The sequence below is a fragment of the Chaetura pelagica genome, unplaced genomic scaffold (genome assembly GCF_000747805.2).
Source record: "Chaetura pelagica isolate M959 unplaced genomic scaffold, ChaPel_1.0 scaffold104, whole genome shotgun sequence".
NCBI lineage: Eukaryota > Metazoa > Chordata > Aves > Apodiformes > Apodidae > Chaetura > Chaetura pelagica.
Window position 1 is genome coordinate 7,975,973 of NW_009953786.1, and position 21,993 is coordinate 7,997,965.

At 38.8% G+C, this 21,993-nt stretch overlaps 1 protein-coding gene across 1 annotated transcript in view; it reads right to left on the reverse strand.

Moving 5' to 3' along the window:
* Nucleotides 1–21,993, reverse strand: part of OFCC1 (orofacial cleft 1 candidate 1) — a 178,926-nt gene that overhangs the window by 152,167 nt on the left and 4,766 nt on the right. Inside the window, exons 3-6 of the mRNA XM_010000981.1 lie at nucleotides 19,357–19,423; nucleotides 18,872–19,048; nucleotides 5,904–6,005; nucleotides 2,597–2,680 (exon numbers count right to left, since the gene is read on the reverse strand). Of these exons, the coding sequence (XP_009999283.1) occupies nucleotides 2,597–2,680; nucleotides 5,904–6,005; nucleotides 18,872–19,048; nucleotides 19,357–19,423 (430 nt within the window). The remainder of the gene's footprint in view (nucleotides 1–2,596; nucleotides 2,681–5,903; nucleotides 6,006–18,871; nucleotides 19,049–19,356; nucleotides 19,424–21,993) is intronic.

Genomic DNA, 21,993 nt, shown 5'->3' on the forward strand with positions numbered 1-21,993 from the left:
CTCAGTGGAGACATTAATAATGCTTGTCTACTCTGCTCAGCTGCCCACTTCCATAAAACTGGTAGGGAAGTCAAACCTGTGAGACTTGTTCTCACTAAAAAAAAAAAAAAAAAAAAAAAGAAGTGAACAATGGGCTCAAAATCTGGGAGGGAGAAACACAGGCAGGCAGAAATAAACACAACTCAATATATACACACAGAGGTGTAGAATGAATGAGTCTCCCTTCCTCAGGGAAATCCTGCACTTGTCAGTTTATTTTTTTTCACCCAAGCCAAGAAAAGAAAGAATTTAGCTAGGATAAGATGCAACATTCACTCACAGCACTAGCTTTGATACCTTTATTTTTTTAAGAAATAAAATCTCTGAGGCACTGCTCAAGACACAAGACAGCAGTGGGCTGTGGCATTTCCCCTTCTCGCTGCCTTCATGACTACACATGTAGGCTCCAACGTGCTCCTAGAGTGCAAAACACATGTGTTAATACCTTTGCTTGTCCTTAAATTAAATTGGTGAGCTGGCAGCTCAGTAATCTCAGCAGCCTCAGCATGAAATCACTGTCTACAGAGCAGACCTTATACTTCCAAATTACTTTGGAGGGGTAAAGGTTTGAACCTGTCTCAGACCCCACGTAGCCAAACAGTAATAAGAGCAAGTTGCCTCTCATGGTGGTTTGATAAAACTAGTTGGAGAAAAAGACATTTTTATTTCAAACATACCTGGTGAGTTTAAATCATCAACATTTGAGGAGATCAGTGAAATCTTATTTCTCTTTAGACATGTTATTTGCTGATAGGATTTACTCCTCTGTAAAGTATCTGTTCATCTTAGCAACATTCATTAATGTTATTTCTAATACAATATAAAGTTTTAGGGCACCTAGCTCAGTGGGGGAGCAACCACTGATGGATGAGGAAGACTTTCCCTTTACTCCCTGGTTCCCTTGTTTAAAAGCAGACAAATACACAGCGTGCAATAATTCAGCTCACTTAGCCTTCAGCCACAAAAAAAGTGATGGTCAAGCCTAAGTCAGCTGTCAAAAATCCTCCTAGAGCCATAGGAAAGAGAAGAACTGCTTCAAGGATGCCATTTGTCTAGTCAGCTAAGGAGTGTCTGCATGAGCTGGGCTGAACTACTGCCCAAGGTCGGTTCTCCCTGCTTCTCCCAGCACTTAGGGAAAGCCTCAGAATCTAACTTTCGGAAAGCTAATGGAAAAGGTGCTGGATCCCACCCTGTGGCAGCCTGAAATATGTATTTGGGATATTTTTCTTAATCATACAGATTTATTTTGATGATAAAGTTATGGAAGAATATGAAATGCTACAAATGTTGGCAGACAATGACCACTTGAATATCTCAGATGGACAACCCGTGTCAACCTTTCCTATACAAACATTGTTGACTTCACGGCCAAACGTTTTTGTTTTAATCAAAGTTTTTGCAGGATAAAAGCAACAACCAACCTGCAGCACTGCTACAATGTTTCTCAGTAATATGGAGCTCTACATTAACATGCAACAACGGAGGACTTGCTAATAATTTGTTAAAGGTTTTTGTTTAAACTTTCTGAATTTAACTGTGACGGCTTTACTTTCTTTTCCTCACACGTAAAGAGACAAAATGGGTTTCAAAGATGTTACTGGTATGACCACTGCCAGTTCCAGGGATTTTGCAACCCTAGGCAAATGAAAATGTCTCTTCTAGAGCAAAGGTGCTCACAAACTAAATAGCCATAAGACATATTGCAGCTCCTTGTGCTCTAGTGCCACAGGCAACCACCTGCTTTGTCTCTCTAACAGAGTAGATCCTGTGTATAACTGAAATATCACAGGAAACCTCATACAGATACAAAGATCAGAAAATACTTTTGCACAAAAGACTTCTTCTGGAAAAAAAAAAAAAAAAAAAAAAGATTAGGGGGTGTGGAGAACACCCAAAAATATGAAGGCAGCCCTGAGCCTGAGCTTGTTCTCATGTCACTTCTCCTAGGAGCAGCGGACATGCACCTCGTGTAAAGGCTGTGGTCATAGCAGTCTCATTAGTCAAGTAGGTGTTAAATAACATCTGTAAAAATAAGTGAAGCCAAAGTAAGCCTCTTGGCTTGAAGAGTAGAAGTCTCTTCTCCTACACTTTGTTGTTTTTACTGCAGATGGAACATCAATTTTTGTTTTCTAACAAAGCCACAGAAAACATTTTCTTACTCACTTATTAGCATAAATCCTTACATAGATAACCTCAAATACTGTGTGACACAAGCCATGTATCTGACAAATGATCCACCCATTTATGAGCATAAATAAGGATTTAGTTTTTTAACTTTGAGCACCTAAAACAATTTATTTCCAGTCTTCATTCATAAGGATGAAATTCAACATGCAGCAAAGCAGCTTAGAGAAAGCCTACCACTTATATTACAGTTAAAACCAGATAAACATGACTCAAAATAAAAACAGTTGGGAAAAAAAGGTCTTACTGGCTCATGTCAAAATCAATGTCCCTTTTACTTCTGAGTTCAAGAGGATGGGTTACCCACTCTTCTCCCCACATCCAGACTCAAAAGCGTTTTATTTTTCTTTATGCAAATTATTTTGTTATTTACCTTGGAAGTCCAGCATCTTGTTTTCTTCCTCTAGAAGCTTCATCATTTTATTGTACAGGACATGTCCATCAAATTTCACAGGATCTTAAAAACAACAACAACAGTGAAACATGTATTGTTTCTTCCCGTAGTATTTCAGGAAACACTATTTTAAACTTTAAATAAAGATATCAAAATAAAAAAGTTAATAAACCACTTGACAACTAAATGCAGTTTCCATAGTGCTAGTTTGATAGCAGAGGTGACTGTCATTTTCTTCTGAGTTACGAAAGACAGTTTAAATAAAATACATATATATAATTTAAATGGTGAACAACACTGTATCTTGATCTGGACTGAAACTAGTTTACTAATTCTGCTAATGGACTAGTTGAAATTACTACTAATATTCAAATTACGAGATGAATTCTAGTTTACTCTTAGTGGAAACAAAGTAACTAATTTCTTTTCTTATGTAGTTTTGGATCTATTAGAAATTGTACTTTACTGTCCATAATACTGACATGTTAGCATGTATAAACAGTCACTACAGCACACTATGAATTCTGATTTTGTGGCTGGTCACTCATTCAAATTCCCAGAAACATTTGCAGATTTTATAAATGAGCAAGGAACACACACATGTACCTTTTTCCATGAGGCCTAAAAATCCTTTCAAGCAGCTATGTACAAAAGGCAAAGAGTTGGAACTAAATTATCTTTAAGGTCCCTTCCAACCCAAATCGTTCTGTGTTACTATGAGAAAATACCACTTGAGACTGTCTTTTCAGATCTCCCAGACCTCTGACTGCTCTGGGTTGTCAGTGAAATAGGTGAGTAGAAGACCAAAACAACCTTCAGTGGCTCTTAAATGTTTGACAAAATTTCAAAGAATAAATTTTCTTCACCATGGAATTTCAGAGCCAAGTTTTTTGGTTACACTGAGCATTCAAAGAAGGAGGCTTCTGCAAACCTCTTCTGCAAGTACAGAATCTTTAGCTTTTTTTAGAGTGTAAGGTTGAAATATTCCCCTGGTGATGGGGGGATAGCAAATCCATAGTGGAGTGTTGTTTGTTCTCAGGGCATTATCAACTCTGAAATATTTCCAGAACAAATCTAATTTGTCAAATATAGAAAAGATAATTGCTAATATCTTAATTTCCACAGAATAACCCATTAAAGAATCCCATATGATGAGCACATTAAAATTATATTTAACTTTGTATAATAGAGTTAGTGGCAGAAGATTTGCTTTTCACCAGCTATTCTCTTTGGGTATTAGGCCTGACTTGCTTAAGTCGTAAAAGGAGTATAACTTTGAAGTGTGCCCTGATTTCTTCATCTTGTTCTGCTTTTGTCTCTTGTTAGTGACCAGCTGCTAGCTGGAAAAAGGTAAACAAATAAGGTTTCCAATCAGAGCATGACCAGACTTCGAGTTTTGCCTGTTCATCCATCCACTACATACAAATGTATTTTCACTTATTTAACACTTCTGTAAGGAAAAATAAACCAGAAAACTAATGTGGTTTGTGAGCATCACCAAATCAGACTGGTTGAGGTTGGCAGGGCCCTCTGGAGATCATCTGGTCCAGCCTCCCTGCTTGGACAAGGCCAAGTTGCCCAGAATCATGTCCAGACAGCTTTTGAATAGCTCCAAGTTGAAAGACTTTCTCTCGGCAGAGGTGTCAGTAAATATTGGTGTTAGAACTGCTCTACAGATGTTAACACAACCAACCTGAGGCCAGTACTGCTGCTAACAAACAAGAGTTACCCCAACCTCTGAGTGACATTTTTGCTGAGGAGAAAAAGGAGGAATATCAAAGGGCAGATGCTCACACCTGGATCTTAGGTCTAGCCCAATATGCAAGTACCTAAAGCCACCTCTCCACTTCCACCCTGAAACTGGATAGATATTCTAAGAGCTTTCCTATATTCCAGATTAAAATATATATATATATATGTTAATGTGTATCATTCAGCCTTCTTGATACAGGCAGGAAAGTGAACAGTTTCTCTTGATGAAAACTACTTCCAAATATCCCTTATACCACCATGCTATTTGTATATGTTTTTAGGCACACATGTACAGTTGCAGAAATTTAATCTCCTTTTCCTTCTCTGGATGTGAAGCAGATCATAAATCATGAAGCCTATTCTGAAGATGAACTACGGCGGTACCAACAGAAAGAAAATATTTCATTTAAAAACCCTGAGCCAGAAGTTGACTTCCATAGCATGACATTGCTGCCCTATACAATGAATGGGGAAATTAGAGTGGTTAGATATAATTCACTCTTGATAAATCTTGATTTTTTTCCACCAGTACACAGAAATTCAAGTTACTGATTTGCATTAAAGCCTGCTTTTCTCAGTCACAAAAGTTTTTATTTATAAAGTTTAAACCTCCATATTTACTCAAAGTTTCTTATGAATTTCAGAAGTGACCTGTTTTGAGACCCTTTACAGTAGACAATCTTTTTTAGGTTTGACTACAGCCACAGGTCTAGAGATTCTCTACATTTCAAAATAAGCCCAAGGTATAAAAAAGCACTGGGCTAGGAAGGTAACACAGGAGAACAGTCTTGCGTGATCAGGTTGTTACTGGTTGACAACAGGAGCTAGGCCAAAGTGCATAACTAAGCACTTCATAACCATGATGTTGTTCTTACTTAAGTCCATGCAAATTCAGGCAGGTCTGTTCCCACCCTTTTATATCTAAAAGCCATGACAACAATGGAGAACTTCCTCCACGCACAGGGAGAGACAATACTTCCTGGTTAATCTCGCTCATACCTATGCATAACTTCTGTTCTCCCAGATCTGCAGTCACACCCTCACTGTCCCTCCTATCATCCACAGATAGTAATGCTCAACTTCTCAGCTAAACTGACAGAAAGAAAGCCAAAAGAGCCTCCTCATGTACTAGGAACTTTTACAGACTCAGGGGTTTCATTCTGTTAGGCAAACACATACTCAGCTCTGTAATAAAATTGCTCTTGAGGAAGAACTTTGGAAGCAGGGTTGCAAAACAGCTACATCTTAGTACTCAGTTCTGGACTGTTTCAAGAGAACATGGTGTAGACAATGTTCTTGGAGTGTGCTTCATTTTGCTATGGTAGCAGAGTGAATACAGCACAGCCTCACTTTTACCTGTCCATTAACTCACTGTCCTTGATCAAAGACTATGCATTCTGCCTGTCGTGTTCAGAGCTGTTAAGGTTTATAATTTAAATTGTAAACCTCAATATTTAAATAGAACTGCATATGTGATCTTTGTCACCTCATTTTCATGAATGGAAAAGAATATTCTGACACCAAAATTACATACTTAATTCTGCCTCACCTTCTTCACTGACCTTCATCCAACACTGCCTTGGGTTTATTTCCTCATCCATCAACGGGTCAAAGTAATTTCTGCTGTATTCATTTCCTGTGGAAAGCACATGAAGTAAGGGTCAGTGATTATTAGAAGCACATGAACCAAAATGTTAATTTTGAAATCGACACCAGCAAGCAAAGGGGCATTTTTTGCTACTTTATAAGCTTAATTTTTTTAACAAGTCCTCTAAGCCTACTAGTACTGCAATTATCATCTTGTGAAAGGTCAGAAAAGGTAATTCTGGAAACAAGTGCACTTTATGTTACTTTTGCTCAGGAACTAATGAGAAAAATTCTCAAATTTAGATCATGGAAAGATAAGAAAAATTTAAACATCCAGCCTCCCCAACATTAGCCAAATTATTCTTGAAACACATTTTACAAGTGAGTTGCCCATGCTGCAGAGAAATTTGCATTTCACAGCTGACCCCTCCAATTTCAACAGGTTAACATTTCACCACTCAGGTTTCAATTTCTGGTGCATCTTTAATACTGTATTCAACCAGAGAAGTTCTTAATTACAGAGGAGATGCTAGAATACTGCCTCATTAATCTGACCAACTATTATATTCAGTTGGACTAGGTAACTAATCCAAGATTTTGTTGGGCTAAAACCACTAGTTTTAGCACTTTCCACTTCAGCAGCTAGTTTTATCAGCTCTTTAAAAAATAATCAAATTTACAAAAAACAGTAATTTGTTAATCTTGTCGAGGGATAACAGCATCTAGCTGCCTAGATGAACTACCAGCAGAAGCCAGAAGAATTTTCTTTACACAAAGGGGGAGTGACGGCTTTTTCCTCAAAATACACTCTTCCTTCAGCAAAAGTGCTACACACTATTAAAACCATCTTCACATTCATTGGGTTTGCAAACACAGTAAACTATTACTAAACAGAGAAAAAGTAAAATAAATAAGTCTATAACAAATCTAAATCTATATCCTGGAAAATACATAAGAGCTAAATGTGCAAGAGGGTTAATTCACCCAAGATACACTATAGTAGTCTACAGTATATTTGTTCTAGGATCAAAAATAATCCAAGCAGCAGCTCCTTTTCAGAGACTAAATGAAACTTTGATATGAAACTAGGTTTAATTTATATTTCTGGACTGGCACATTTGGACTGTCAGTCTCTGTTCCTTCAATGTAGTAAGTACAAGAACTGAAAATTTGCTTTACCTTGAGGTCTCAATAAAGAAAAAATAAATGAGTTTCATTTTTGTTACTTTATCTGTCAACAACTACTAGGCTGGTATGAATCTTGGCAGTATGTAATCAAAGTCTTATGTACTGCAATAACAGAGCCATTCTACCTTATTCACTGTAATTGTTTTTCTCCAGCACAAAGCACTGTGATGTTATATGAACACCCCTTCACATGTTGGTAAAATAATTCACCCATGTGCTAAAAAACAAAATGATGATACATTTCTTCATCCAATTACTGCATAGCTGTAAATGTAAATTGCTGGAAAGTATGTCGCAACCATATAAGCAATACTCAGTTAATGCATAGATTTTTGCACAGTCTTAATATCACAACATCTTTTATTGGATTTTAATACCCCATGTTCTTTATATCCTGTGGGTCTGGTGTGAACCTCTGAGGAGCAGACTTTTGGGCAAATCTTCTGGACAGAATAATTAGCATTTAGGAGGAAGTGTCACATTCTATTTGAGTCTGTGAGGCATGGAAACCATTATTCAAAAAAGAAATACATTGACAAATACCATTAAGCAGCTTGCTCTTTGGTCTTCTTTGAAAAAAAGAGTACGAGATATTTCATCCAGGGCTTTGGCTCTGTCAGAACCACACACAGCTGGAGACAAAGTTACACAGAAGTAAAAAGAAGGATCAGGCTTTATTTCTCCAGAGCAACGTACACACTTTAAAACCTATGTAGGTAGAATGAGCTGTAAAGGCCAGAATCACCTCCCTATGGTGATTTTATAGATAGCAAGCAATTTTAAACTGCAGGGCTCCACAGAAGACTTTTAGTGAGGCTTTCTGAAAAGTTGAAGTCACTGCAAACCTTAGATCACGGCTTTGGAGTTTGTGGGTTGTTTTTTTTTGTCTTTTTTCCCCCCCTCAGCTCACCATACACACCTTGAGAACTGGTGTGACCAGGAGGTCTGGGCTCTGGGCAGCTCCTAAGATTTGTTGGGGGCAAGTGGAGTTGCTTTAGTTTTATAATACAGTATTATCAATTTTAGTCAACAGACTGCCCAAGGCATTTTGCTAATAACATTTTGTGAGCATGTGAATGGATTACTAATCATTTCATATTTGCTTTTAGAAATATTTGAAAGTGTATAACATGCAAATTAACAGTCCACTAAGGAATTCACATTGCTCTGATTTGTGGTATAAACACAGCAAAGTAAATGTTAATACAGAGCTTCCTTGCAGGTGTTTTGAACAGTGATGTATAGCTTGGTGCTTCAGACAGCAATATACCTGCTCCTACAAAGACTTGGTCAATTTTAGAAGCTTAGGTCTTCACTGTGATCCAGAGGTTCAAACCCATGAACTCAATTTAAAATGCTATTTACCCCTCATAAATGTGTTATTTCACATGGAAAACGCAACACATAATTCAGGATAACAGAAGTCCAAAACCACAGATTATCTATAAATTTAAATTAAAATGGAAAGAAGGTGTTGGCACAACAGTGACCAGGTGGGAATTTATACAGTTTAATTAAAGCAAAAGGAGTTGCTAATAAAATTAGCATAATCCTTGAATTCAGCCCATGGGACTGCACATGTATTACTAGGACTGGATGAAACTCTAAGATGGCTTTTAAGCTAAGATGTCTGTAGTCAATTATCCAGCCTATGTCCTGAGAATACCACAGAAATAGCATGACTAAGTTGTACTTCTAACAAAGTCATCTACTTCACAAAGGGATCGGGTAGCCCATATCAATATCACATCAAAGACAGAGCATGGAATTTGGATGACAGACAATATTTCCATTCATCTTGTAGCATTGATGTAGGTTTTTAGTTTAATGAAAGGTAGACAAAACTGTTGAATTTGCTAAGTGCCTCCTGATCAATACAAATATGAAGAAATTTTTAATAGCCAGGTGACTGATTACTAAAAGCTTGAATAAAATCCAGAAGCATTTGCTTGTGCTTGTTTTCAGAGTGATGCTGGTTCTTAGGGATAAAAGCTGAAATTTTGGCATAAGCCAGCTTTCATTACAAGCCAGAATGCAGATTACAGTCTGAACAAACTCACCTTGTCAAGAACCAGCTCTTCCCTTTTAGGCTGCAGAGTGGTCAACACGTTTCTAGCAATGACTTGGTAGAACATTACTGGGCATTACTCAGGCACTAATAGAAGTCTCCTCAGTAAGATATAATGAAACAGAGGCATCCTGGAAAGATCAAATTCCAGTCTGAGATAGTATTTTAGAATCTTAGACTAGCAGAATCATCAAGGTTGGAAAAGACTTTCAAGATTATCAAGTCCAACCGCCCACCCTAGAACCCCTAACCACCAAAACATCTCTTGAAACACCACATCCACTGTTGGGTTTTTTTTAACATCTCCAGGGACTGTGCCTCCACCACTTCCACAGGCAGCCTGTTCCAGTACTGGGGGTTGTTGTGGCCAAAGTGCAGGACCCAACATTTGGCCTTATTGAAACTCATACAATTGGCCTCAGCCCATCAATCAAGCCTGTCCAGATCCCTCTGCAGAGCCTCCCCGCTACATTCAGGCAGATTGACACTCCCACCCAGCTTAGTGTCATCTGCAAACTTACTGAGGGTGCACTTTATCCCCTCATCCAAGTCACCAATAAAGATGTTAAACAGGAGCAACCCCAGCACTGAGCCCTGAGAAACACCCCTCATGACCAGCCACCAGCTGGATTTAACTCCATTGAACACAACTTTTTGGACCCGGCCATCCAAAAAATTCTTTATCCAGCAAAGCGTGTGCACATCCAATCCATGAGCAGCCAGCTTCTCTAGGAGGATGCTGTGGGAAACCTTGTCAAAGGCCTTGCTAAAGTCAAGGCAGACAGCATCCACAGGCCTTCCCTCATGCAATAAGCAAGTCACCCTGTCATAGAAGGAGATAAGGTTAGTCAAATAGGACCTGCTCTTCATGAACCCACACTGACTGGGCCTGATCACCTGTTTATTCTGTAAGTACTGCAAAATGGTACTCAGGATTATCTGTTCCATCAGCTTGCATCTGTTCCTTCCAGCTTTTTGACCCAAAGTGCTTTTAAAACACAGTGATATAGCCAGGAATGGAAACCAGTGGTCCTCACAGCTGTCTTAAGTTACTAATTTCAGCAGCAATTCCTCGGTGAACATCATGGTAAATCCTCACTGCCTCCAGTCAACAGAATTGAGCTTATTTCCCTATAGATATTTTTCATTTTACTTTGCAGATATGACCCTTTGGGCAGCCCAAATGTAAGACTTTGTGTTAGCATATTTTCCATTTTGTTTATGAGAAGTGTATGTGACTGTATGACACAAAGAAGCATCTTGGGCTCAGACCCGAGTCCTAAGAGAGGTGCCCACCTCAACTTGGCCAGCAAGAATAAAGACTTAGGATGAGGAGGAAGGGGAGGGTCCCACCTCCTGCATTTCCAACTGCTTCACTTATTCACCCTTCCTCAAGACATTGTGAGTCTTGTGAGTAGCACTGCTGCTCACCTGCTTTCATGAGTCTGTACCTAATTTGCAAAGCTCAGTACCTGCAGGTTGCTTCTTTGTAGATACAGGCCTTTGCTTCTAATCTGCAACTAGAAAAAAATCTATTAAGAATTACAAAAAAGTTATTCAAAACCACTAAAGCATAATAGAGGGCAAAAATTCTAACCCCTTAAAAAAAAATCTCAACAAATGCAGAAGTGAAGAAAAAATGAAGTCATTAACCAAAATAGCATAACAAGTGACAGTTCCTCAACATGAAAAAACTGACTGGATTTCCAGTGAGTTGGTAGCTTCTTATTTGAATTAAACTTAGAACTAGAAAATAATTTAGGAAAGTTTGAAACTTCTACAAGAAAGAAGTTTGAGGTTTTATCCCAATTTTTTTTGTTGTTAGATTTACTCACATCTAAATGTTACGAAGACGTTAAAAATAAAACTTTAGTTTTGAAGAACATGGTGAATTGATATGTAATCCATAAGACAATGTTAAGTCTCCATTCCCATTTTGGCAAGAAAAAACCTGAGATTTAAAGTTAATCAAATGTTGTACTTTTAGTTTGGATTTTTAATTGTCATTAGTGAACCATGATATGTTATGTTCACCTCAGCTCACAGCCATTGCAAATGAGTTTAATTAAATTTATATGGGCCAATCCCGGTTATATAGAAGCTGAATACCTTAATTCAGATACATCATACTATTTTAGATTTACATCTGGAATTATTTTCTATAAGTATAGATAAATGTTATATATATATTTTAGGTTTAGATCCAAAATAAGATTCCTGGGAAGCACAAAATTATTCCAGATCATCACCAAATACATGGGTGGGAGGGGGGGAGGGTGTGCAGGGAAGAGTGTGTAGAGCTTCAAATTGTCACAAGTATCAGGCAGAATTTGATGAAAAATTACATGTTAATGCCATCCTCAAACTGAAGAACATGAAGCAAGTGAATGGACAATAGATTATATCTTGAAAACACAGCTTGTTAAATGCTACCATCACCGGGCAACTTCTCAATGTGTAGAAAGTTTTAAAGGTATCGTATGTCATTTTCCTTATCCTCAGTGGAGACCGTAGGTAATGAGTAAACCACATAACTGTGTCTTATGTTTATATTGCAAGCCTTGAATAAACTCACTTGTCAGCTTTGACAAGACGCTGCTGGCAAAGGGGCTGCTCATGAGCCTGAGCAACACACAGACCATGCTGCTCCTTCCTCAACACAGAAAAACCACACTCACAGCACCCACTTATTTTTCTTCCCCTACTCTGCTCCTAGAATACTTACCACATTTGCTGCTGTTTAAACAAAGGTACAGCATGGGACTTACTTTTTCCTTTCTTTTTTTTTTTTTTTTTCCTGTAGGCAGAGGGCAATGTGCCAAGGGCTGCCAGTTTGAGACCTACTGATTTTCCTGGGGAAACAATGTTGGTCAAAGGCCTGAGAAAGATTTACTGATGATGACAGCGTTCATTTAGGAACGCTATTAGATAATGTGACACACGTCAATGGGGGAAACAGATACTGAGTACTCCCAAGCTTGGCTGGTCCTGCACTATTCCAGAGAGGGTACTTCCCAAATTTTGAGCATTCAACAGCACTATTATGAAGCAAATTATTTTCAAGTGTAATAAATTAGCTCTAAAAATATATATCCAGTCATCTTCTAAAAGAGTATTTCCCAATTATAAAACACATCTATTCTTCACAATTCTTCTTCCCCTACCTTTCACAAATGCAATTTTGGCACATTACTTAGATGAGTGGTACAGTATCCCTGTTGTTGAAATTGCATGCAATGGATCACGTTTTGCACACTACATTACACCTTGTGCCGTTCTGCTGATTTCAATTGGATTACACATTGTGTAATTCAACGCAAAATTACTTCCAATGACAACCCTTTTATTCCTATGCATACATGGTGATCCATCATGCCCTGCATACCGGTTTTGGCATTTCCATTTCAAGTCCCTGTTGGAATCAGAAAGCATGGAACCTCATACACAGAACTTGAATTATTAGATATAAACTTTGTCATTTTTTAAGAAAAAAAGGGTACAGTTTTGATTCATATTTCTAGTCCTATCCTTTATGCAAATCACTGTGCCCAACACAAGTAGCCAGTGCCACAGGCTCCTGTCTCCTTTATGTTCAGCACAAACGTGAGTTTCCAACAGATGCTGCTTTTTTTCATATGCACTTACTCTCTCTCCAGTGGGTACCTACCATCTCTCTTTGGAATGAAATTAGACCCTGTTCAAAAAGCTTCAGCCCTTGCTTCTCTGTAAACAGGCCAAATTTGAAGCACTCACTGATATTTTTCTCAAGTTGATACCCTACATGGCTCCTTAACAAAGCCCTTGTTTTGTCTGCATATTCCCAGGTCAAGGTCCTTGCCCACACACACTCTTGAGCAAGAAAGGACTTGTAGTGCCATGCTGCAGTTTAACCACCCTCAGCAGTAACAGTTCCGTAGCAAAGGCTTCTCTTCACTTCTGCTTTTGATAAAGAGCAGAACTGCTGTATTTTGCACTGAGGATTTTCCCTGCAGGATGTACACAGCACCATGTTAGATAAATTCAGCCTAGCTCTGCAGCTGGGAGGTGGTGCAGCAAAGTGCCACATGGAGACACTAATTTTCTCCCAGAAGCAGTATGGCCATGGTAATGCCATGCTGTACCTGGGCTAATTAGAAGAATAGTTTCTGGTCTTCAATTCAAAGAGCTTTCTTTCCCTCCTTCTTTTTTTCCCCTCAAATATTGTTAATCTCTGTGGGCAAATTTATTGGAGCATGATATGAGATGTTAACAGTGCCTGTTGCAGATAAAATGGTAGAATTAATTAGAGCTTTCGATTTTAGAAGATAATCTAGTTTTGAAAAAAGATTTGTGTATTGGGGATGATAAGAGGGGAAAATGAAAGCTTCTCATCATCTGGAGACAATTTTGACTTGAATCATCAACATCTAGGGTCAGACTGCCTCTAGCCTTTGTACAAGTGTGCAGGATACAGGAGAAAACAATTAGCTTTTCTTTCATCTTCCATGCAAAATCAACAAAGCATCACGATCTCCAAAGGTGTCTAGGCAACCACCAGGTACAAGACAGACCACACATTGGGAGTATGCTCAAAAAACCCCATGCTGGGTTTCTGCGATGTGCATGCATGGTCGGCATCCTACAAAGATTACAGTCTGATTTGTTCTGACACATATTCCCTCTGCATGCTTGGACTGAAAATTTTACCTATCTTGTAGAAATGTGAACAGTCCCATCCCACAGGGCTCTTCTCACGATTAGTTGGACCAAATCTATGTAGCTTGGTGGCTGTAGTGAACGCTAAATAGTACAAACTGTTATAAGCCACTTGCACATTTTCTGATCACAACAGCTGAGGACAAAATGTATCAAATGCTAAAATAGATTAACATTTGCTTTATAGGCCTATGTTAAAATGCTAAGTACCACAGGCCAGTGTTAAGGGATTGGCTGTGGCATTTATCACCCATCTGAAGCTGAGCAACTGGCCTCCTATTCTGCTGTCAGTCAAAGACAGCACATTTCTGGAGGTTTCATGCTTTCATCATGACTGTTTGCTGGAAGTCCTTTGCTGGGCAGAAGCTTTACGAAGCCAGCCTCAATATTAAGACACTCTCCGAAGTGTTACGGGTTTAAACCTCTGTGGAGAAAAGTGAACAGCTGAATCTGGCTCACCTGGAGATCAGATGCCTAGCAACTGAGAAACAGGTAGGCATGGGTTCCTGTCACTTTGGGTTTGGATGATATAACCCCAGACATTTTTCCCAGGGAAATTTGTTTATTAAACCTCCTGTTGGGTTGGTCAAACTGAACATTTCTGGCAAATCCACTATTTGCTGAGGGGAAAAAAAAGGCAAGAGGAATTTGTTGGATTTCGCAGCAAGGAAACTCTGAGTACTTTCACAAAAAATAAATTGCACAATTTGACAAAGACAAGACCACTGCTAGATGACCTTAACTTCACAAGCAATATGTGAAAGAAATGAAGGTGATAGGAGAGATCAGCAAAGAGTCAGAATAGAATCAAGAAGAGAAAATAAGGTAGAAGCTGCTGCAACCAATTAGTTGGCTGAAAATCAGGAGATTAATCTGAGTAAATAGTCAGCTGGTTCCCCTGGGTAACTATAACATTTAACAGCAGTGCCAGGTCTTCATCACAGAAGATTAATGACAGAAAGCATACTTACAGAAAGAGTTACACAATGGCCTATTCCTGAGCAACAGTCTACTAATGATGAAAAAATATGGGATATTGTCCATCATGGGAAATATGACAGTGTGAGACACAGGATGCCCTAACAAATGGAGTGATGGACTAGGGATCAGATGTTTTATTTCCATTTCCATCACGGGCCTGCAGTGTAACTGCAGGTAAGGCCTCTTTACTCTGCCTCAGTTTCCCCACAAGAAAAACATGCAGGAGCCTTGCACTTAGAGTCACAAGAACAGTCCCCACCAGTCTGGCTTGAAAGGTGAAAAAGACTCTGGAAAAAATACTTGAAAGTTTTCATCAGTTTCTTTAAAACAAGAATGGTCCATAAACTCTTCTTTTGAGATGTTCTAGTTCCCAAAGAAAGGTAATGGAAAAGTCAGTATACCACAAACAGACATGTGAATTCAGCTGTTTAGAGGGCAGATGCAGGCAAGTTGCAATACCATGGACCTCTGCACTGGATATTTAATCCCCAAGTAATATGTACTCTGCACAGCAGCCTCCTATGCAGACAGCCAAATTCCAGGAACAGGTTTTAAGGATGTCTTGAACGCTCAGCTGACAATTCATGCACCTCACTGGTATCCTTAGCATAGAGGTGTATGCGAAGACACCTCAAAAGTAGGTGGAGGCTTTTCTAGAGAACTCTTCCCTCCAGCAATTGCTGACAGAGGAACAGCCTGAGACATTGTTGCAAGATGGAGAAAGTGATAGCACCCCTCTAGCTATTACTTGCTTCCATTAACATGGACGATGGGTGTAAAGATAATGGGAAAGCAGTGCCACCTCCATGCCCTGCCTTCAAGGGCATAGCCTGAAAATCCAGCCTGATGTTTATATAGCTTTTTGAACCTGTAATCTACTAAATGCTGTGATTAAATAATTGTGCTTAAGGTTATAACTGCTTTTAAATTGTACAGTTTAACACCAAGTGTTAGAATTGACAAATGTAATTCCCCATTGAGTAACCAAGTCTAAGCCTGGGGGCTGAGAGCTAGAAGAGCACCCAACGGCTCTGAAGAGGAGGGAACCCCAAAAGGAGAAGTACTCTGTTGGCATCCGAGATAGAAAAGAGGGGCAAAAAATGAAAGGAAGCCGTGAGGAGTCCTAAAACACATTTAATTTAAACAAGCTGTGGTGCTGTGTTTGGCAGGAATTTCACTTAAGGTAAAGGAAGCCTGGCAAGAGGTGGAGAAAGGAGTGCCATTTCACTAGCATAGTGAAGATTGCAGCAACAAGCCATGTCAGCGTGTGGGCACTCCCTCCTAGAGATGTATCTTCCAGTGTGAGGTGAAAGTCTTGCCTCCTTGGGGTGTGGGGAGAGATTTCTGTGTCAAAGTCTCTCCTGTGAACTGCACAGGGACTCCTGAGACCTGAGGTGTAGGGAGGAGGAAGCTGTGAAAGAATTCCCTGTGCTAGAAAATTATGGTAGTTTTCAACACCACGTGTTTTTGCTGTGAGGTGCGGTGACAGCAGCTATGAACATGGATCAAAGCAAAGGCAGGAAAGTTCAAGGAACCCATCTCATAGCTAGGGAAGAGGAAGCTGTGAAAGAATTCCCTGTGCTAGAAAATGATGGTAGTTTTCAACACCACGTGTTTTTGCTGTGAGGTGCGGTGACAGCAGCTATGAACATGGATCAAAGCAAAGGCAGGAAAGTTCAAGGAACCCATCTCATAGCCTCATGTCTCTGATGGTTCCAAACCAATGGAGACAATGGCTACCAAAAAGGGTAGAGCTATCTGTAGACCTAATCTTTGCAAAAACTGTGAAACACAACCATTTATACATTACTACATCCATGTGATACTGTACTTACCTATTTGGCTTTTCCTTTTCCCTCTTTAATGAAGTACAGTTACACTTGGGAACAGGGAAAATTAGCTCATGAAGTACCAGGAGGTTTAGTTCCATTTCTCTCCAGGTTTCTGGACAGTTTTGAAGCTGTTGTTTTATTAGAAGCCCCTTATAAATTTGAACCAGCCCTTGTGACTGCCGAACAAGCCCTGACATAAGTTAGACTAAGAATAATTTAATGCAAGTTTGGGCCAGATGATCTCTAGAGGTTTCTTCCAATCTAGACTTTTTATGATGGTATAAATGGATCATTATTTTTTTAATAGCTACGTGACTTAGAGGGAGAGCTACACGAATAACTGATCTTTTGGTTAACTGGATGAACAGAAGGTCAAAGAGGGAGACACAGTGTTGAGAAACAAAATTTTCCAAGTCTCAACAAGATTTCCTCTCCCATTACAGAAACAGTTAGCAGTGTAGCAAGCCATTGCATTCCAGGCAAAATGTAACAATTTCTACTCATTTCACAAAGATTATATTCAGTTAGGGTTTTTTTTAACAAAATGCTACTTAGGATGAAAAATCAAAATGTTTAAAAACACATTTCAGGCATTTAAAAAAAAATGTGTTGTTTTCTTGAGGGAACTATTCATGAATTTCTGAAGAGGCAAGTTGAAAGCGTGGATAGTCTCCAGCAAGCCCGACTTCATTTTTTGCCAGATAGACTATTTCATTAAAAAACAATCAATCCCTTTGTCTGCTTAATCACTGTTCTGACAGGCTGCAAAGGAAAGACGAAGAATTCCTGCTCCGTCTGGTGCTGCAGAGAGTCACATGGAGGCTAAATGGAAAGCCAAACCTAATTTTGCAAGGGGCCATTAGGAGCCATGGGCTCTCCAGTCTCACAGGGATAAAATCTTAACACAACAAGGTCTAGCCCTTTAAAAGCAAATGCCTGATGTCCTGCTCACCAGCCCACGCTTCCCTATTTAAATACCTGATCTGGCACACAAAGGTATTTCACGAGCAGCATCCACACTTGCAAGTTTAATGGGAAATGCTGGGTGACCAGGACATTTCAAAGCCATACCAGTTACTTTGGCACCTAGGGAGGTCTTGATCCTTGGATACACAGTTGCATATTCATGGATGTACACAGTCCACTTTAAGTTGGTAAGACTACACACACCAAAACAGTAGGGGCTCTTTGTGGATATTTAGGGAAGATTTTGAGTCTGACTTCAAGCCTTTTTGTTCTAATGTTTAATCTTGGCCCAAGATCTTCCTCATATAGCTCACAAAATGCCTTTAAATTCTTTTCTTCACCTTCTTCATCAGTGGATTACTAAGTAAAAATAACCATTCATCATAAAATTCAGAAATAATAATAATTCAAAATGCAATAATTAAATAACAGATTAAAAGATAACAAACCTTTGCAAAAGGAGAATTGACATCAGTGAAGAACCTCATAGTTTGTTTGAATAAACCTAAATAACAAACAAAAGTTGCTTCCTGAAGCAGTGACTCTTTTGGGTGCTGCATTAAAGCAGATCTTATGAGTCAAGATGGCTCCCCTGGCCAAGCCAAGCAAATAGAACTCTCTGCTCCAAGCATCTGAGCAACAGTGGCTCAACACAATAATGAAAGACAAAGCAGAGGCAAGATACTGATTGACTGAGGGAATATGGGACACCTAAGGACAACTAAGGACAACCTAAGGACAACAACTGATAGTTATCAATCATGGACCTGTAAAATGCTTAAAACTACTCAATGTTAAGGAGCTAGCAAGGAAGCAGTATCTGTGTGCTTGGGCCATCCACAGTGCCTCCCAAACCCAATCCAACACACACAAATGACAGGGAAACACTGTCATGAGAGCCTGCTCCCTGTGGTCCCCACGCCCCTGCTGAAGGAGGACCCCCACATAACCTGCACCCCCCATTATGGGCAGTAATTTGATCACGGAGACAGAATCTGAGGATCTAAATATTTAGACAGCCAGAGTTGTCTGCAGTATTTTTCATTTCCCATCCAGGGCTTGCAGGGGTGCCTGTTTGGACACGTTGGGACAGACACGCCTGGCACAGGCCACGGAGCGTGCGGGTTGGACGGGGAACACAAGCGCTGTCGCTGCGTTTGAGGTTAATCAGGTTTGATGTCTCACCTCTTGGTTCAGCATGGGCTTGCAGCCTGAGTTTTTGTTGGTGAGCTGCAAGGGTGCTATCTGGCTTGTCATGTCTAATAACTTTCTCTTCTGAAGGCTGATACGCTGAAAGATCTGTGCTGCTGATGTTAAAAGCTGGATTTTCAATGCCTTCTGTTGCTGCTCTCTCTTCTTTTACTATAGAAAACAAGGAGGTCAGAAGAGCACATTATAGCAAAGTGTATTTCAATGACAAGCAGAAAATTCCTTCTAGTAATTCCTTTGCTGAAAGACTCAAGTGTATCGTCCTCAAATGTCGCCAAAACAGAATTAGGTTAAAATTAACTCTAAAAAAAAAAAAAAAAAAAAAAAGAATAAATGATTAAAATAATTACAAATTGCACCCTGACAAGCAAGAGCAAAATTTCGCCCACAGCCATTTGTCTGTAATTAGTTAATTAATCCTTACACAAATTATGAGCAATAACTCATCAAGCAAGGCTCACCCATCAGAAATTCAGCCGACTTGGATTTCTTCTGCTTAGTTTGCTTCGGAGCCTTCTGCTGGAACTTCTGGAGGGAAATTGTTAAATGAATAAATTAGCTAAAGAACGAAGATCATCCTTTATGATCCACAACTAACACAGTATTTTAAATATGGGATGGCATTGAAATGTCATTTAATTTACATCTCTGCTAAAGGGGTCAAACACTAATTGAACAACAGAAGTGGAAGAATTAAATAAAATAGGAGAAGAAAAGTTAAAACAAATGCCAAATGAAGGTCACATTAAAATACTTTGGTTTCTCCTAATATTAATTAATGCAAAGAAACCTCAAAAAATGAAGAACATTATAAGATTTGTCTTTACAGTACACATTTAGCAGCAACTGCTTTATTTCACTTGCAGAACTGCAGTGCTTCATTTAGAAAAGTTTGGTTATGCAGCATATTTCTAGACAGACTTCCCTGACATTCCCCGTTGTCTTATTTTCTAGGGCCACTTATATAACCAGTGCATTTGTTCTTCACAGAGCAGCTAAAAATGAATGAGCTCTACCCTTTCACATGAGCCAATAAAATAAAAATAACTCCAAAGCCATTTACAACGAGATGTCACAAAAGAGAGATCGCAGTCCAGGGTAGAGGGGAAGCAGGACTCATTAACACGATGAAAAGTTCGTTTAATATCAGAGACGCCAACAACAGTTACAGTGAAAACAAATAGCAGGAGATCTTGAAGGACTTAAACTCTGGCAAGTTCCATGTTAATTCCCAGGGGGGTAGCAAGGATCAAAAGAAAAAAAACATGGTCACATTAATACCACCAGGAAGGCCTAAGTGCCAAACACCATCATCGGTGAACCTTGAGCACAGGGAGCAAGGGCGTCACACGTGGGCTCATGTGTGGCAACAGACTCCTATAAACAGATGCTAACAGTGAAAGCAGGCAAAGATTACCTAAAGTAAATCACATCTTGGAGTATTAATCAAAGACAAAACCAAAGTTAAAAAAGAAAAATAAAAAAAAAAACAAACCAGTTCAGAACCATTTGTTTTCAAATGTCACATGGCATTTCTGAAAACAGCATTACTTTTTTCAAGCCAGTTGCTTAATTGTCCAGTGATAAAGACCACTCCTGGCAACATAGCTCCTGGAAGCTGTCAATACCAAAGGATTAATTACAAGAATCATTGAAAAATTGCAATTTTTACAGCATCCATCATTCCCATTTGATTGTGGGTGCCAATTTCCAGTAAAAAACAGTGCTTGCAGCAGACACAATCAATAAATCTGTCAAAAATAACTGAACCATAACACTGACAGATTAATATAGATATTCATATTCTCATATATATACACATTCATATATGCACACATGCATATGTGTCAGTCTGATAACAGTGGACTTCCTCTAAATTAAGACTATTACCCTACTAAAAAGCAAATATTTGTAAAAATGACCAGACATGTTCTGGGAGCTATCATAAATAAAATCTGTAACAGAAATAATTCCTACAAGCCACGTGCAGTACAAATGAACTTAATGATAATTTTGACAGGAGCTTAATAGGTTCAGAAATTCACCCTACTGCTTCTGGTTTTTCCCCAACTGAAAAATCTTGCAAAAATACATATTCGCTCAGTTAGCGTCTTTAGACTTGTATCACTTTTGCAATATTAAAACATTGCTGTATTCTTGCATTCCGTAAAATTTCAATTGAGTCAGTTTTAAAGATTCCAGCAGTATTTATAACACTGCTGTGTGATAATTCTTCTTATTGCACTGTGTATAAACACCACACAAAACCTTACACCTCATGTTAATAGCTAAAGAAAACATGTAGATAAAAAATCCAGGATAAATTTTCAGCTGGTGTAAATCACTATACATCCATAACTGATGGAATTAAGGTGATTTGCTTTGCATCCTATGTATTTCTTCTGCAAGTCAGATTATCCTAGCAAAACCAATTGTGGGCTATATCAGCCATAGTCAACTTTAAATTGTCATAGTCTGTAAACCGCATAAGCTTCTTTCATAGCGAGAAGGACAAAAAGCATTTCTCCTCCCCCATATATAATAAAGATGAATAGTGAGATTTGATATTTTAGAGATGTCTTGTGTGTGTTTTAGGATTTTTTTGGAGTGTTTTGGGGTTGTTTGGGTTTTTTTAAGTATTTGGTACAGTCAGCACCAATTTTTTATTTTTAATTTTTTTTAAGGAATACAATAGATTCCATTCTTTGGCACTTCATACCCTCAAACACAGTATTTTTAAGCAGTTGATGTAACAGGATTGTGATGTCTACTTACTTACAAAGAACTTCAAATGAAATGATGTCCTTGTCCCTTAATGTGATCGGGTTTTGAAAAGGTGCCTTTCATGAGTTCATATTTTTAGAATGAATGCAACACCTAATTTTCAACTGCAGAGAGGAGTTCTTCCAGGGTTACTTCTTAATATAACTGAATAAGGGAGTATTTTGGTGGTGGCCTTTGTGTAATCAACACATGTTCTTATCATATTGTGTTTCAGAGGAAATTAGAAGACATTTTCCTTTCATACCTACCTCCAGCCAATTTTCTCATCCTCCTTTTTTACACACAGGTACCTTTAGGTAGCGTAAATTACACTC